Here is a 14,300-nt window from a genome sequence, read left to right as displayed (position 1 = left end):
CCCTCCTGGTCCCCTGAGCTAGATGTCCGGGTGCACGGCTGACCTACGGTGCTTCGGACGGCAGGCTATGCTCAGCTGTCCCAGGGCTCTCCTGAGGCTGTTCCTGCCTTTCTTCTCATAAGCATTACGTATTATCCTGTGAGTCCCCAGAGCTTCCTGGGCGATGTCAGCACCCCAGTGCAACGCAAGCATCCTGAGCCAAGCCAAGGGGTCCCACTAAAATGAGCACCCATGGATGGTGTCTCCACCCTCCTCAGGAAGGCCGGCCCTGTGGACTCTCCAGGCAGCTGCATCCTGGACACCCTTTCTCTGCCAGGCCCACGCCTTGGTTTCCTCATGTGTAGGAAGCCACATCAGCGCCCTCAGGCCACACTGATCCCAGCAGCATCACACTCAGTGTCAGTGTCTCCCAGCCAGTTGGTGTCAGGGTGCCGCTGTGGACAGTGCAGTCACCCCCCACCACACCAGTCCTGCTTTATTCCTCCCTGCTCCACTCCTCCCTCCAGAGCTCCAAAGTCCTGGCCAAGAGGGAGCTGCTGTTCGTGCCCCTTATTGGCTGGACGTGGTACTTCCTGGAGATTGTGTTCTGCAAGAGGAAGTGGGAGGAAGACCGGGACACCGTCATTGAAGGGCTGAGATGCTTGGCCGACTACCCCGAATATATGTGGGTGAGTCTGCACGCACATGTGCTCTGGCGCGGGTGGCTGTGCGGGCCGGGCTTCACCTCAGACACATAAACGTGACCTGAGTCACGAGTGGGGAGGCTAGGCCAGCAGGAGGCTCCGAGCACCTGGTTCACAGCAGGGCCTGGAGTGCACCTGCTTCCCACTGCCCCAGTTGCGAGCCAGAGCCAGAAGGGAGTGGGAGGAAGTGGGGGGCCTCCCTGTACAGTGGCCCTCCTCAGCAGAGTGGGGTTCCCTGGAGAGATGAGTGGTTGCCCAGCCGGTGCCAGGCTGAGGAGCCACCCCCACAGGGCGGTCCTCAGAGGGATGGTCTTCCTCAGAGGTGATTCCAGAGCGAACCCTAGTGACCACAGATCTGCGCGAGTTCATCTTTCATGAGAAGAGTCACAGGGCACCTGACACCTGCCTATAACAGCAGCTAGGGTCTGTGGGATTTGGGTGGGTTTTCAAGCCCCTCAGATGAATTTGTGGACACCCACCTGGAATCAACAGTGTCAGTTGGTTCAAATCTCCTGTTTCTCTTCCTGCTCCTTTATTCTGGTCTCTGACAGTCCTTAGAGAGCTGGCTTCTTACTTACTTAGCATTTCCACCTCATATATTTTACACTCCAGCCAGGAGGCTGCTGCCCAGGGAGCTCCACATTTCCTCCTTTCTGGAAAGTTCTCTATTGCATTCTTTGGGGATAAGTGCAATGCTGTTCACTGTTTGGTGAGGGAATTAGTGTGGCTGGAGAACAGATCACAGCCCTAAAATGAAATAATGTTTCGAAGGATGCCACATGCTTGGCACTAGAGTGGCACTGTCATTTCTACAAATTGAGCAGCAAGCATTTTTGTCACCAGTCAAGTTCTCCCATGAGTGGGACATGTCCGAGCCTGTGTTCCTGTGTTCGTGTCTTAGTTTCTCCTGTACTGTGAGGGCACACGCTTCACGGAGAAGAAGCACCGTGTCAGCATGGAGGTGGCCGCTTCCAAGGGGCTACCTGTCCTCAAGTACCACCTGCTGCCTCGTACCAAGGGCTTCACCACCGCAGTCCAGTGCCTGCGTGGTACAGGTAAGAGCCCCTGCTGCCGAGGTGGTGGGCACCACTGGTCCTCCGGGCTCTGGGTGAAGCAAAAAATGGTCCAAAACTAGATGAGTGAATTACATGTTAAAAACAGGACAGAAAAGGGAGAATTAAGTAAATGAAGTGAACATGTAAGATTCCTGTATCATTTTCGAGGTGATAAAATGCTAGTTAATGGAAAATAACTAAAATGATTAAAAAAATATGTAACTGAAAACCTTATAAAGGAAAAGATATACATATCTGGCTAACCCAAAAGGAGACAAGATGAAAGAAAGGGTCAGAGAACAGACAGGACAAATGGAAGGCAGCCAGAGAGCGGATTTAAACGCACATTTGTCAGTAAGTACAATAGGTGCAAATCAGTGAAACATGCAACTAAAAAGACAAGAATCGGCAAAGAAAAAATGACCCGTGTGAAAACCCTGCTGGGTCCTGCATGGGGTGAGGAACAAGGGGTGGTGGCCTGGCTCACTCCTGTACCCTGGCCTCACAGTTGCAGCCGTCTACGATGTCACACTGAATTTCCGGGGAAACAAGAACCCATCTTTGCTGGGGATCCTCTATGGGAAGAAGTACGAGGCAGACATGTGTGTGAGGTGAGCTCAGGGCCCCGTGGACACCCCATCCTGCCCAGTGTCCTCTCCTGGTGCTGTCCCAGCCCTGATATGTGGCCCCTCCACCTCCCGAGCTGCCCCCATGTGGAAGTGGCCAAAATTGTACCATCTAAGATGGGCAGACCCATGGCAGACAGACATGGGAACCAGTGGCCATCGCCCGAAGTGAATGAGTAGGTGTGGGGGTGAAGGATGAATGTTCTGAATGGTCCAGGGAAGCATGACTCCCTCCCGCTGATGGGAGCACAAAAGCTTTTTGAAAGAGGCTGAACTAAAACTTGCAAAGGGATTAGGATTTCCACAGGCAAGACAAAGACAGCTGTCCTAGCCCAAGGGAGGCTCCATGGTCCCCTTTTCATGGTGTGTGACAAGTTGGGTGTGAGGCTCAGAGACAGTCCCAGAGAGAATGGCTGGCCTCAGTCCCACATGGCCACCTGCTCCTGGCAACCCTGGGGCTGAGCCCTGCCGGTTCCACTTTGCTGGCCGCAAAGTCATGTGTTCAGGGTTGTCCTGCTGGAGAGACAGGGAACTGGTCTGTGAAGAACTGCTCAGCAGCCATAGGAACTCTGAGAACCCAAGAAGGGGAACTCAGTCCGAGGCAGGGCCCTGTGCAGCTCTTAAAACATCCTCAGGTTATCAGAAACGATGTCTATTAATTATGCAGTGAGCATGTAGTGAGTGCTTACTGTATGCAAAGCAAGAGGCAGGGATTGGCTGGGCAGGTAGAGGGACCCCAGAAAACCGAGTGTGTGACAGGCATTTGCTGGTACCTTGTTGGAGGGAAAGGGTGGCCCCTTCAGGTCTGAAGTCCTGCCCCAGGACCTAAATAAGTCCAGGGCTCCTCCCAGGCAGCTGTGCCCTAGGGCTCCTCTGGTGGAGCAAGACAAAGGGCAAATACAAAGGTGACCCTCATTTTGTCCCAATTTTGTGTTTTCCCTTAGGGGAAGTTGTCAGGCCAGAACTGAGAGGCCATCTACCACCCTCCCTCCCACCTCCTTGGGACACACATGGTTTGCTCCCCTGGCCTTGCTCACATCCTGCGGGGTCAGTAGTTTCCTGGGGCCCGCAGTCATGTGGCCTGGTGGACGCAGGGAGCTGACCTTTCTCCTTGGGGTAGAGCCCAGATCTGTTCAGAGGCTGGCAGTACAGGTTCTCCTACCAAAAATTCTGGCTTGAAGTAGCATTTTTGTGACTTCTGTTGGCACTGGCAGTTTCAGCCCCAGAATTTAAGGGATCTGTGTCTGAAAGAAAGAGTCAGAGGGAGAGTCTGTTTTAGGTTTCTTCCCGAGTGGTTTCCTGGTGCCAGTGAGAAGAGACAGGCATGAGGTCTCCAGGTGTTCACTGCAGAGCCTGAGGCTTGGTTCTGAGGTACAGGCAGGACCTCACAGAGACAGCGACCTTCATTTCTGTAGCACACGGTCATGGTCAGTGACCAGGAGAGTTACACCTGAGTGGTGGCTGGATCACTCCTGCCGCACTTTGACTCTCCAAGTTTCTCTGGCTTATAAAGAGAAGATAATCCACCTCAAAAACTCTTTTTCACTTAAGACAGTCTGGGGACCGCTCTACTACAAAAATGGTGTGTAGCTTTGATTCCAGCTCAAGACAGAACCCCAGCCGGGAATTAATGGGGCTGTCTCCTGTCTAGATCATCCTGGTGGAAGTTGCCAGTCTCCCACGTCAGTCAGATGTGCCCAGGGAGGCAGGCTCTTCCCTGGCCATGTATAAGTCACATAGAACTGCCCCTGCATTAGCACCCTTATCTGCCATCCGATCCCCAGCAACTTATATATTAGTGACCGTCCTGGTCAATGTGACTGGCAAAGGCTCGGACAGGCCCTCTCCATTGCAGTCTGGAGAGCTTGAGCCAGTCCATGTTTTTTTAAAAAATACTACTCAGTTCTGGCCACCCTATTGGAAATTTCCAGGAATAATTTTGTGAACATAAATAACAAGCTAAATGGGTTTTTCCTTATAAAGTCTACAGTGGACTGGCTCAAAGTAGCTACAGTCTCTTACTCTACCCTGGGACTGGGAGAACCCAGAGTCCCCACCCCTCCTTAGAACCCTGGGTGGTGGACTGACACAGTGTGGACCACAAGGGACTAGGTGATCTCTCAGGGCCTGGATGGTCCGGACAGCTGGAGTGGGAAAGCTGGGTCAGCCTTTCCCCCAGCTGTGGCCCCGGTGAGAACATATGGTGTGGTCCAGGACAGTGACAGCAGTGGTGTGGGCTTTGTGTCAAGCCCTTGCTGGTCTGTCATCCTCATATCCCTCTTGTCCTGGGTAGTAATCAGTGGGTCTTGGTCAGAGACCCTCAGGTGCCTGGGGTCAGAGCCGGCAGGTGGTGGAGGTGGAAAAGGCCGCTGGGTCCAGCTTGAGGTCAATGCCCATGGCCAGCCCCCAGCTGCCCTGCACCTCTGCATGGATACCAGCTCCAGCTGGGGAGCACTTGTGCTTTCGTCTCTTCATTTCTCCTTTTGTTGCAGAAAACATGGGTCTGTATTTCACCTAATCTTATATTAATAGATATAGTCTTAGACTTCTAAAAGCCTCAACTTACTGTGTTTTGTCACTTACCATTTGGATTTTGAGCAAAAGCAGAAGTCTAGTGAGTCTAAAACATACCCGTCATCCAAAAAGCCCAGGCTATCACAGCCCGGGAGGGCTTTGCCTCATTCTATGCCCCTGCTGGTGAACTGCCTGAGGGCCTGTAACTGGCCAAGACCAAAGGCTTTGGCCACGGTGGTCTGAGACTCTCCTGTGCTCATGCTGGCCATGTCCTTAAAGTGGCTTGAGTCAAGTCCAGGAGATAGATGCTCATGTATGTATTTATTTTTGTCTTGATTTAAATTCTTATTTTATGTATTTCTTAGTGCATCTAACAGACATACACAGAACCTGTATGTGGCATGTACACTATATTTAAAATCAGGGAGAACAGTTGAGTGAGTTTAAAACCTTTAGGGAGCCATCTCTTTGTAGATAAACCCCTTCTAAACTTCATTTCTTACTAAAATGGTACCTGTGGCAAATCCTTCAAGCACTAGTTCTTAAGGTGTTGTCCGGGGCCCTCCTGGAGGATCCCAATACCTGCTGGGGTCCATAAGGTTAAATTGTTTTTGTTTACTAGGGGGTTGTGTACCTTCAAGTCCTTTGAGCATGCAGTGGAGTCTCCCAGAGGCTCCGATGTCTGCTAGTGGTCTAATAGTGTGTGTGTCTATGAAGTCCCAGTTTTCATTTCAAATATGGCAAAGATCCTTAGGCATAACCCACATAAACTGAAACACTCAATTTTGGAGCAAAAGTTAGAGATATCTTAAGACATGGAGATCCAGCTGTGGACACTTCTCCTGGTTCTTCTCTTTTAACTGTGGGCCCCTCTGAGGTGGACAGCCAGGCCCATATGATGACAACCTCTGTCCCACTGATTAGTTATTATGGCTCGTGTGTGCGCTGGTGAATTGGAGGTATGACAGCTGCCATGGAAACTGGTTCTTGTTCTGCTATTCTTACCAGGTATATGCTTCTACTCATGGGGCTAGTAATCCAGCTGGTGATTAGGCTTATAAATAAGTTAGTGTCCTAGCCGGTCAGCTGTTCGTTAATTGAGATTAAAGTTCTAAATCTCTATTGCTTTTCATATTTGAGGCAAGTAGATTTCATTTGTGAAATACATAATCTACTTTGCCTTATGAAAGACTCTGAGTCATGATTATTTACAAAGAGTAAACTATAAAGAAAGACCCAAAACTCCCGCTTAAGCTAATAAATGATCACCCTTCACAGAGGAACTAGGGGCATGGTCTGCTCATTGTACTGCTCATGGGGGTCCCTTGTGAAATACTTCCCCTATCCCATGAACATAGACTCACCTTGGCCCTCTGTACATCACCAGCCTGGTGGTCCTGCAGAGCCTCAGGTCACATCTGGGGGAATGCCCAGTGAGAAGTTCCTTTGAAGTTTGTGTTTTTTGGAAATTGAGAGTGAGATTGCTTAGCAAAAGCAGGCCAGCAGGTTACCTCGATGCACAGGTTTCCCCCCATATTCTGTTTCCTCTCATCTCATTATTTACTTTGCTTTCAATCTTCTTCATAAAACAGGAGATTTCCTCTGGAAGCAATCCCGCTGGATGAAATGGAAGCAGCTCAATGGCTTCATAAGCTGTACCAGGAGAAGGTAACCGCATGCAGCTGTCCCCTGGGTCTCGGGGAGCTTCCAGAGGGGCAGCTCGCTGATGGGGCAGGCAGCTGGCCTGTTGACTTCCTCCGGCATTGGGACTGCTATGCAGTTCTCAAATATTTCTTGCTAATCCTTTTTCTTTAATTTTTCTTAACTTCTGAGAAATTAACAAACCAGAGAAAAGTATAAGGAAACAGTGCTTAGGTAACCATGGCAGATAACATTAATATTTGATCACGTTTGTTTCATTTCTTCATATAAAAAAGTTGTAGATATATAACAGTTGTACATATGTGTACATATATGGCTTACAAAAAGTAACACAATATATACTGCTCACAAAAATTAGGGGATATTTCAAAATGAATATGAAGCAATAAAATATCCCCTAATTTTGCCTGACCTGTGGTGGCGCAGTGGGATAAAGCGTCGACCTGGAAGTGCTGAGGTCGCCGGTTCGAAACCCTGGGCTTGCCTGGTCAAGGCACATAGGGGAGTTGATGCTTCCTGCTCCTCCCCCCCTTCTCTCTCTCTGTCTCTCCTCTCTCTCTCTCTCTGTCTCTCCCTCTCCTCTCTAAAATGAATAAATAAATAAATTTTAAAAAAAAAAGAATAGTCACGATGCAGTGGAAAAAAAAAAATATCCCCTAATTTTTATGAGCAGTAAAGATGATAAAAAAGATTCTTATAGTCACAGCCAGCCCCACCACCATTTCCCCATAGTCACCTCACCCCTGACTCTTAATTCTGGTTTATGTTATAGATACAAACATATAGGACACTAGATTTTTGTGGGGGTTTTTTTGCATTGAGGGAGGCTTAGACAATCAGAAAATCCTTTTAGTATATCACAAATATCCTTTTAAATGCATTGACAAGCTTGCAAGAAAATAAGGGAAAGCTCTAGGGATCAGAAAAAGGAGCCAGGACTGAGAACCTGTGGCAAGCCTGCAGGTCGACACTGCCATACCCTCCTCGTAGAGTTGCTGCTCCCCTTCTCCTGAGGACTTGGGTTTGAATGCCGACCTAGGAACCAAAGGCAAGGGTTTGAGCTCATTCAAGGCAGAGGTTAGAACCAGAAACCCTTCATGCAGCTGGAACCCTCTGAGAGTGGTCCCCTCAGAAAGGTGAGCCAAACACCTGCCAGGGAAGTGACTTTGCAGCTTTCCTCTTGGCCTCAAAAAGGTCCCCCGGGCAAGTCACAACCACAAGCCTGACTGCAAATGGGTTTGGCATTTGAATTTTACCAACAACATAGATCAAGGACAAAGACAAGCTACTAACATCAAATGTGGTCCCAGGCAAATATTTCTGGAGTTCCTGGGATAAGCATATGCAAAACTGGAAGACTATGACTCCAAACCTAAGCTTCCCAAGATTTCCTCATGGGAAATCTGTCAAGGCAAAACACACAGAAAGAAAAGGTGAAGCCTCAGCTAATGGAACTATCGGACAGAGAGTAAAATCAGTATTTTTGAAATGATTAAACACGGAAGAAGGAACTGAAAAGAACAAGACCTATAGAAAAATCTAGTCAGATTTGAGAAAAACCAAGTAGAATTTTAGGCATTAGAAATCTAGTCATTGCCCCTGGCCGGTTGGCTCAGTGGTAGAGCGTCGGCCTGGCGTGCGGGGGATCCGGGTTCGATTCCCAGCCAGGGCACACAGGAGAAGCGCCCATCTGCTTCTCCACCCCTCCCCCTCTCCTTCCTCTCTGTCTCTCTCTTCCCCTCCCGCAGCCGAGGCTCCATTGGAGCAAAGATGGCCCAGGCGCTGGGGATGGCTCCTTGGCCTCTGCCCCAGGCGCTAGAGTGGCTCTGGTCACAGCAGAGCGATGCCCCGGAGGGGCAGAGCATCGCCCCCTGGTGGGTATGCCGGGTGGATCCCGGTCGGGCGCATGCGGTAGTCTGTCTGACTGTCTCTCCCCGTTTCCAGCTTCAGAAAAATACAAAAATACAAAAAAAAAAAAAATTCACCTCTGCTTGGCAATGAAATTGCAAAACACCAAAGACAAAGAGAGATCTTAGAATCTCCAGAGAGAAAAGACACACTATCCAAAAGTGAATGACCATGAGGTTAACAGTGGATATATCTCTTACCATGTATCAGAATCTCTTCTAAAGTCTTACACGTCTTATCCTCTTAATAATCACACATATACATTCACATATACATGCATCATACAAGCATATACATGTATATACAAAAGAGAATAAACCCAGAGAGTAGAACAAAGAAAAAAATAAAAATAACACAGATTATTTAACAGAAAGCAAAGCTACAAAAGAAGCCACCTACACCAAAAGCTTTTCCTTTAAAACTATTATAAAATAGAAAGTCTTGGGCTTTCTAGTAAAAAAGAGTGATGGCATTAATAGGACTAAAAACGGCAACCCAACCAGAGTGGGGAGTGAAAATAATGTGAGAGCAGTGTGACTAGCTTTGAGCTCACACATTTGAAAGCTTAGATAAAACATGTAATTTCGGCCCTGGCCGGTTGGTTCAGTGGTAGAGCGTCGGCCTGGCGTGTAGAAGTCCCGGGTTCGATTCCTGGCCAGGGCACACAGGAGAAGTGCCCATCTGCTTCTCCACCCCTCCCCCTCTCCTTCCTCTCTGTCTCTCTCTTCCCCTCCCGCAGACAAGGCTCCATTGGAGCAAAGATGGCCCGGGCGCTGGGGATGCCTCCTTGGCCTCTGCCCCAGGCGCTAGAGTGGCTCTGGTCGCGACAGAGCAACGCCCCCTGGTGGGCAGCGCGTCGCCCCCTGGTGGGCGTGCCGGGTGGCTCCCCGTCGGGCGCATGTGGGAGTCTGTCGGACTGTCCCCGTTTCCAGCTTCAGAAAAATACAAAAAACAACAACAACAAAAAAAACCCCATGTAATTTCAAGGACAATATAACTCTCCAGAAGAAAACCTAAATGAAAAAGAAACTGAGCATGTGCATCAGGCAGGCACATAGACCTTTTATGCTTCAGGTGACAAAGGAGAATGTGTCTCTGAATCTCCTTCAGGTTTTGAAAGTTTGGAATTCTGTGTAAACAAAGTGACAGTTGTAATCAACAGTTATTTGTCCAGTAGGAAATGAGAAATAACCTAAAAGTACATTGTTAGAAAATAGATACATTGCATTATATATTCATTTGCTGTGATTCAATGAAATAAACTACATATTATCAATATATCTGAATCAGAGAGAATAGTGTGAGAAAAGCAGGTTGCAGTATGTGCAAAACATGCAAGCATACCACATGTTATTGTTAGGACACATGCATGTGGGAGTGTAAACCATGCATGAGAGTTTAAATCCCAAGTCAGGATTATGGTGACTTCTGCAGGTGAAGGGGCACAGGGCCTCCTCTCTTAGAAGGTTCCCTTCCTAAAATAATCTGATGCCAATGCAGCAAAGGACATGTTTTGACATAACTAATTTATTTGGGTATTTTTATATTATTGGCTATGTTTTTCTGTAACATTGAAATATATAACATAACATTTTCAATTATTTTGTGTGTCACTTATATTTTAACTCACACTAAGGACACCAAACTGTGATATTCTTCTATTTTTTTTCCTTTTTTTCAGTCACCATTATTTTTTATATCTGTCGGCAGTGACATAAATGAATTGAATTCACCCCTTTTAGATACTGCATGGTGTTTTGCCATCTGCTGATACTCCGTCCCTATCTGTGAATATTAGCTTGCGTCCCACTTTGCTGTTCCTAGTGGGATGAGTGCGTATGGGAACATTTCTATTAGAGATGTATTCCACTGGTGGTGGAAGGCTGTTTTCCTTTGTGAAATTTCTCTAAGTTGTGCTTCAAAGAGCCTGCCTGGCTTATGTCCCCCAGCTGAACATGAGATACCCTTTTTCTTCCTATTATGTGAGCAGTGGTTCTGGATTGCTTGCAGCCCCACTGCCCCCAGCCAGAAAAGATGCAAAGAGCCCACAGTCACCAGACTGGGCGCTTCCGAGAACCATGCCACTGTACATCTTTGGTTATTATTACCTATTAGCTCTAGTCATGATATAGAAACAGACCACGGTATTGCCAAAGGGCCTTACAGTTCATTTCATACACTCTCCCCATTTCTCAAGTGCAGAAACTAAGGTTCTGAGAAAGAAGGGACTACTGTGAGTGGCCAGGCTAAAGTCCCCACTTTACAGTTTGAGCCATGTTTCACTGCCAACACTCTCCCTTGTGTTAAGAAGACAGCATGTAAATACCACTCTCTTGTGGACTCTCACAGGATGCCTTGCAGGAGATGTATAACCAGAAGGGCGTGTTCCCAGGGGAGCAGTTCAAACCTGCCCGACGGCCATGGACGCTCCTGAATTTCCTCTTCTGGGCCACGGTTCTCCTGTCTCCTCTGTTCAGCTTTGTCCTGGGTGTCTTTGCAAGTGGATCTCCTCTACTAATCCTGACCTTCCTGGGCTTTGTCGGGGCAGGTAAGGAATGTGAATGATCACACAGCTCAAGGTTGGGGGTCTGCCGTGTGCCAGCTGAGGTGTCCAGGCCTCGAGACGATCACAGCGCCCTGGGAGGTGTCAAGGAGCCAGGATCCAAACAAAGCCTCATGGGCCTCAGAAAGTGGGCTCTCGCCACTCTTCTGCAGAAGCCATCTACTCCATAGGGAAAGGTTGACTGGGCATGCGCAGGGCAGAGGGAGGAGGGGAGTGGGCCTGCCTGCAATGCCTATGGGCCCCCCAATAATGATTTTCCCAGTTGATTCATCTAACCTCACCTTTCTCCTGTTTTAAAGCTTCCTTTGGAGTCCGCCGACTAATAGGAGTAACTGAAATAGAAAAAGGCTCCAGCTACGGAAACCAAGAATTTAAGAAAAAGGAATAATTAATGGCTGTGATTGAACACACATAACCTGGTGGTGGTATCTTATTAACTCAATTAAAAACAGAACAACACATACAGAGAGGAAAAAAAGACACTTAGAAACTATTTTTCTTATTAACTGGTGACTAATATTAACCAATAAACTTGAGCCAAGAGTAAAGAAATTGGAAGGCCTGCCAGATGGAGACAGCCGCAGCGCACTGCAGGGACCCCCATCACCATGGGGGACCGGGCACGGAGGGTGGCATCTGCCCTGGGGAGGTGGCTCCTGGGACACCAGGTCTCACCCAGTGTCATCTCTCAAGGACTCTGCCGGCTAGAGAGCCTCCGATGCTTTCTCTTCTTAAACCTAGGTCCCGTTTCTGTTTTTATCTGATTTCGGGAACTTGCCCGGGCCCCTCGCCTCTTCCACTGCACCTCCAAACAAACTTTCTTCACAACTCTTCCCTAGTCCTCCTGGAAATGGATGTCATGGGATCTCTGGCCCCCAAGGTGTCCAGCACCTTTACTTCCAGACAGTGTGTGTGGGGAGCCAGTGGGCATGAGGGTTACATGGAGAAAGTTCGCTGGGTGATAAGCACACACTGGATGTCAAATGGATTGGGCGCCCCACACTGGGCTGGTTGCAGGCAACTGCTCTGCCAGTTTCCTACCTAACCCTGGGGAAATCCATTTCCTACCTATACCTGAGAAATCCATGAAATGTAGAGCTCTTCTTGCACCCACAGCTCCTCTGTCCCTTTCTCCCTGCGGCCACCAGACTGTGCAGCCACGCTGGGGTGGTGCTCTCTCCCCCAGCACCCTGCAGCTGAGGGGGCAGGCAAAGCACAGAGGTGCTTGCTGAGTGTGCCAGAAGGTGACCTCTGCCCTGCAGCCCCGAGGACCTGTGAATGCTTCTTAAAAAGCAATGCCACTATCCAATCTGTCTTCTAAAAGTGGTTGGAGACTGTTAACACTGAGCTCATTGGCTTATAGAGATTGTATTTTTACAGTTGATTTGTTTATGGGTCTCAACTCCCTGATGAAAACTAGGGGAGGTGAGCCTTCCTCTCTTCTGTGCTACCCTTCCTGCCCCAAGCAGGCACAAGTGTCCCTGTGGAGGGCCAGCCTCTGACTGGGTGGGCAGCCTCTTGACCCATGGCACCCATAACCACAGGTGTCCAGTGGAGCGTCTCCAGAGGGTCTCAACCACCTGTGCTTGGCTTATGTTCTCTCAGCATCCTTTCCAGCATGGCCCAAGGGGAGGTGTTTGTTCCACAAACTGAGGGGTGTTGAGTGCACCCTTGGCCAGGCTGGAAGCTGCAGGGACAAGGGCCTCCCGTGTTCTGCCTCCCAAGGGGCTCAGCTCCGTCATTCCACTGCAAGACCTGCCTGCACCGGACTTTCTCCTTCAACTTTCAAGTTGGTTTTCTAAAGTCACATTCCCCTCGTCTTTTTTTTTTTTAGCAAGGGAAAGGAAAATAATGGGTGTTGTCTCTGATACACTGTAACCAGCATTCTGAGTAGAAGCAGGTTGAATTTTATAGAAAAACAAACAGAGCAAAGAAGTATGTAAAGAATTTAGAGGTATGAAAAAAATTTAGAAACTAATTGGAAAAATAATTATGTATTGGCCCTAAGAATGAGTTTTGGGAAGATTTATTGGGATAACATAAATTATTCTAACAGTGACACCCTGCTGAATTTTAGGTTTGGTGACCATGACGAAGGGGCAGACGCAGAGAAGTGCACCTCAGTTCTGTGAGGGTGAATGGATACAATTCCTTGTGAGGCTGAAGGGTTAAAACAAAATAGCTTAAAATGCTTTTTATTTCAGACTATGCATGCTTGCCTTGGTCCTAAAGCACACCCCTGCTCCTCCTCTGGGGCAAGTGGCCACTCTAGAGTTGATTTGTCTTCATGTGTGTTCATCTGTGTCATTTGCTGAGTCATTAATACTTAAAACATCCTCAAGGTACTACCAGACAGATCCATTACCCAGAAAATGCAAATTTAGATCTTTTGCCACTTAGTTAATAGTCCTGGTTTCTCAGACAAGTTCCTTCCCCTTGGAAGTAATACGTAATGTGTGATTCTATATCAAGTCAGTGAGGAGTGGTGCAGAATCCTCCATAAATGGAGACCGAGACCAGGGTATCAGTTTAAAATCTCAGTGATTCCTTCCAACTTTACACGGATCAGCTCGTGCATGAACACCCGAGCCTTTCGGCAGCAATAAAAACTATACTATGAACGTTCAGGCTATTTTTTTTTTTTTTTTTTTGAGAGGGTGGATTTTTTTTATTCACTTCAGAAAGAAAGAGGGAAGGGAGCTCTTTTAATTTTTTATATTAAATTAATAAATTGCAGAATAGTTCTTCATTCTTTGCCTTTACACCCACTGCTGAGCTCCATCTGTTGCTGACATTGTCACGTCCCATTCAGGCTGAGCGTCGGGACAGGCTGTGCTGGTTGCAAGTGCTGGTGTGACTAGGCATCCAGGGCGCCCTCTGCACTGGGTCTCAGCTCAGTCAAGGGCTGGGAGGTATCTGCTATCCCTGCTGAGGGCAGGCTCTGGTATTGGCCGTGTGCCTCCCAAGCCAGCCCCTGCTCCCGCTGGGGGGTCACTGTCCACATGTGTCTCAGCTCAGGCCAAGGTCCCACTGCCAGGCGCCAGGTTCTGAGTCCTTTGTCATCTTCCACCTATGTATCCTGGCCCTGCACCATGCGTGGAGTTTGGCTTGTGAGCCTTCCCCATGTTTCTAGCTGGGGTGAAGGCTGCAGTTCTTTGGTCCCCACCGTGATATATCCACGGTGACTCTAGCAGCTACCAGCATCTGGGGACTTTCTGGCTTCTCTCTTTGGGATCTCTGATAGCATTGAAGTAGCAACTGTGCCCACTGTTTTCAAGTGAGCAGATGC

The 14,300-nt window shown here is 48.4% G+C and overlaps 1 protein-coding gene across 10 annotated transcripts in view; it reads left to right on the top strand.

Annotated features, from left to right (window-relative positions):
- AGPAT3 (1-acylglycerol-3-phosphate O-acyltransferase 3) overlaps positions 1-13,632 on the top strand; it is an 88,161-nt gene extending 74,529 nt beyond the window's left edge. For all 10 annotated transcript variants that reach the window (XM_066259255.1, XM_066259254.1, XM_066259256.1 and 7 more), the window contains 6 exons: positions 507-668; positions 1,585-1,738; positions 2,247-2,349; positions 6,471-6,546; positions 10,798-10,996; positions 11,311-13,632. In XM_066259255.1, coding sequence (XP_066115352.1) covers positions 507-668; positions 1,585-1,738; positions 2,247-2,349; positions 6,471-6,546; positions 10,798-10,996; positions 11,311-11,399 — 783 coding nt within the window. In that variant the 3' untranslated portion in view covers positions 11,400-13,632. The remainder of the gene's footprint in view (positions 1-506; positions 669-1,584; positions 1,739-2,246; positions 2,350-6,470; positions 6,547-10,797; positions 10,997-11,310) is intronic.
- The last annotated feature ends 668 nt before the right edge of the window (positions 13,633-14,300 follow it).

This window comes from Saccopteryx bilineata, chromosome 2 (genome assembly GCF_036850765.1).
Source record: "Saccopteryx bilineata isolate mSacBil1 chromosome 2, mSacBil1_pri_phased_curated, whole genome shotgun sequence".
In the NCBI taxonomy this organism is placed as follows: Eukaryota; Metazoa; Chordata; class Mammalia; order Chiroptera; family Emballonuridae; genus Saccopteryx; species Saccopteryx bilineata.
This window is presented reverse-complemented; position numbering and strand designations above follow the sequence as displayed.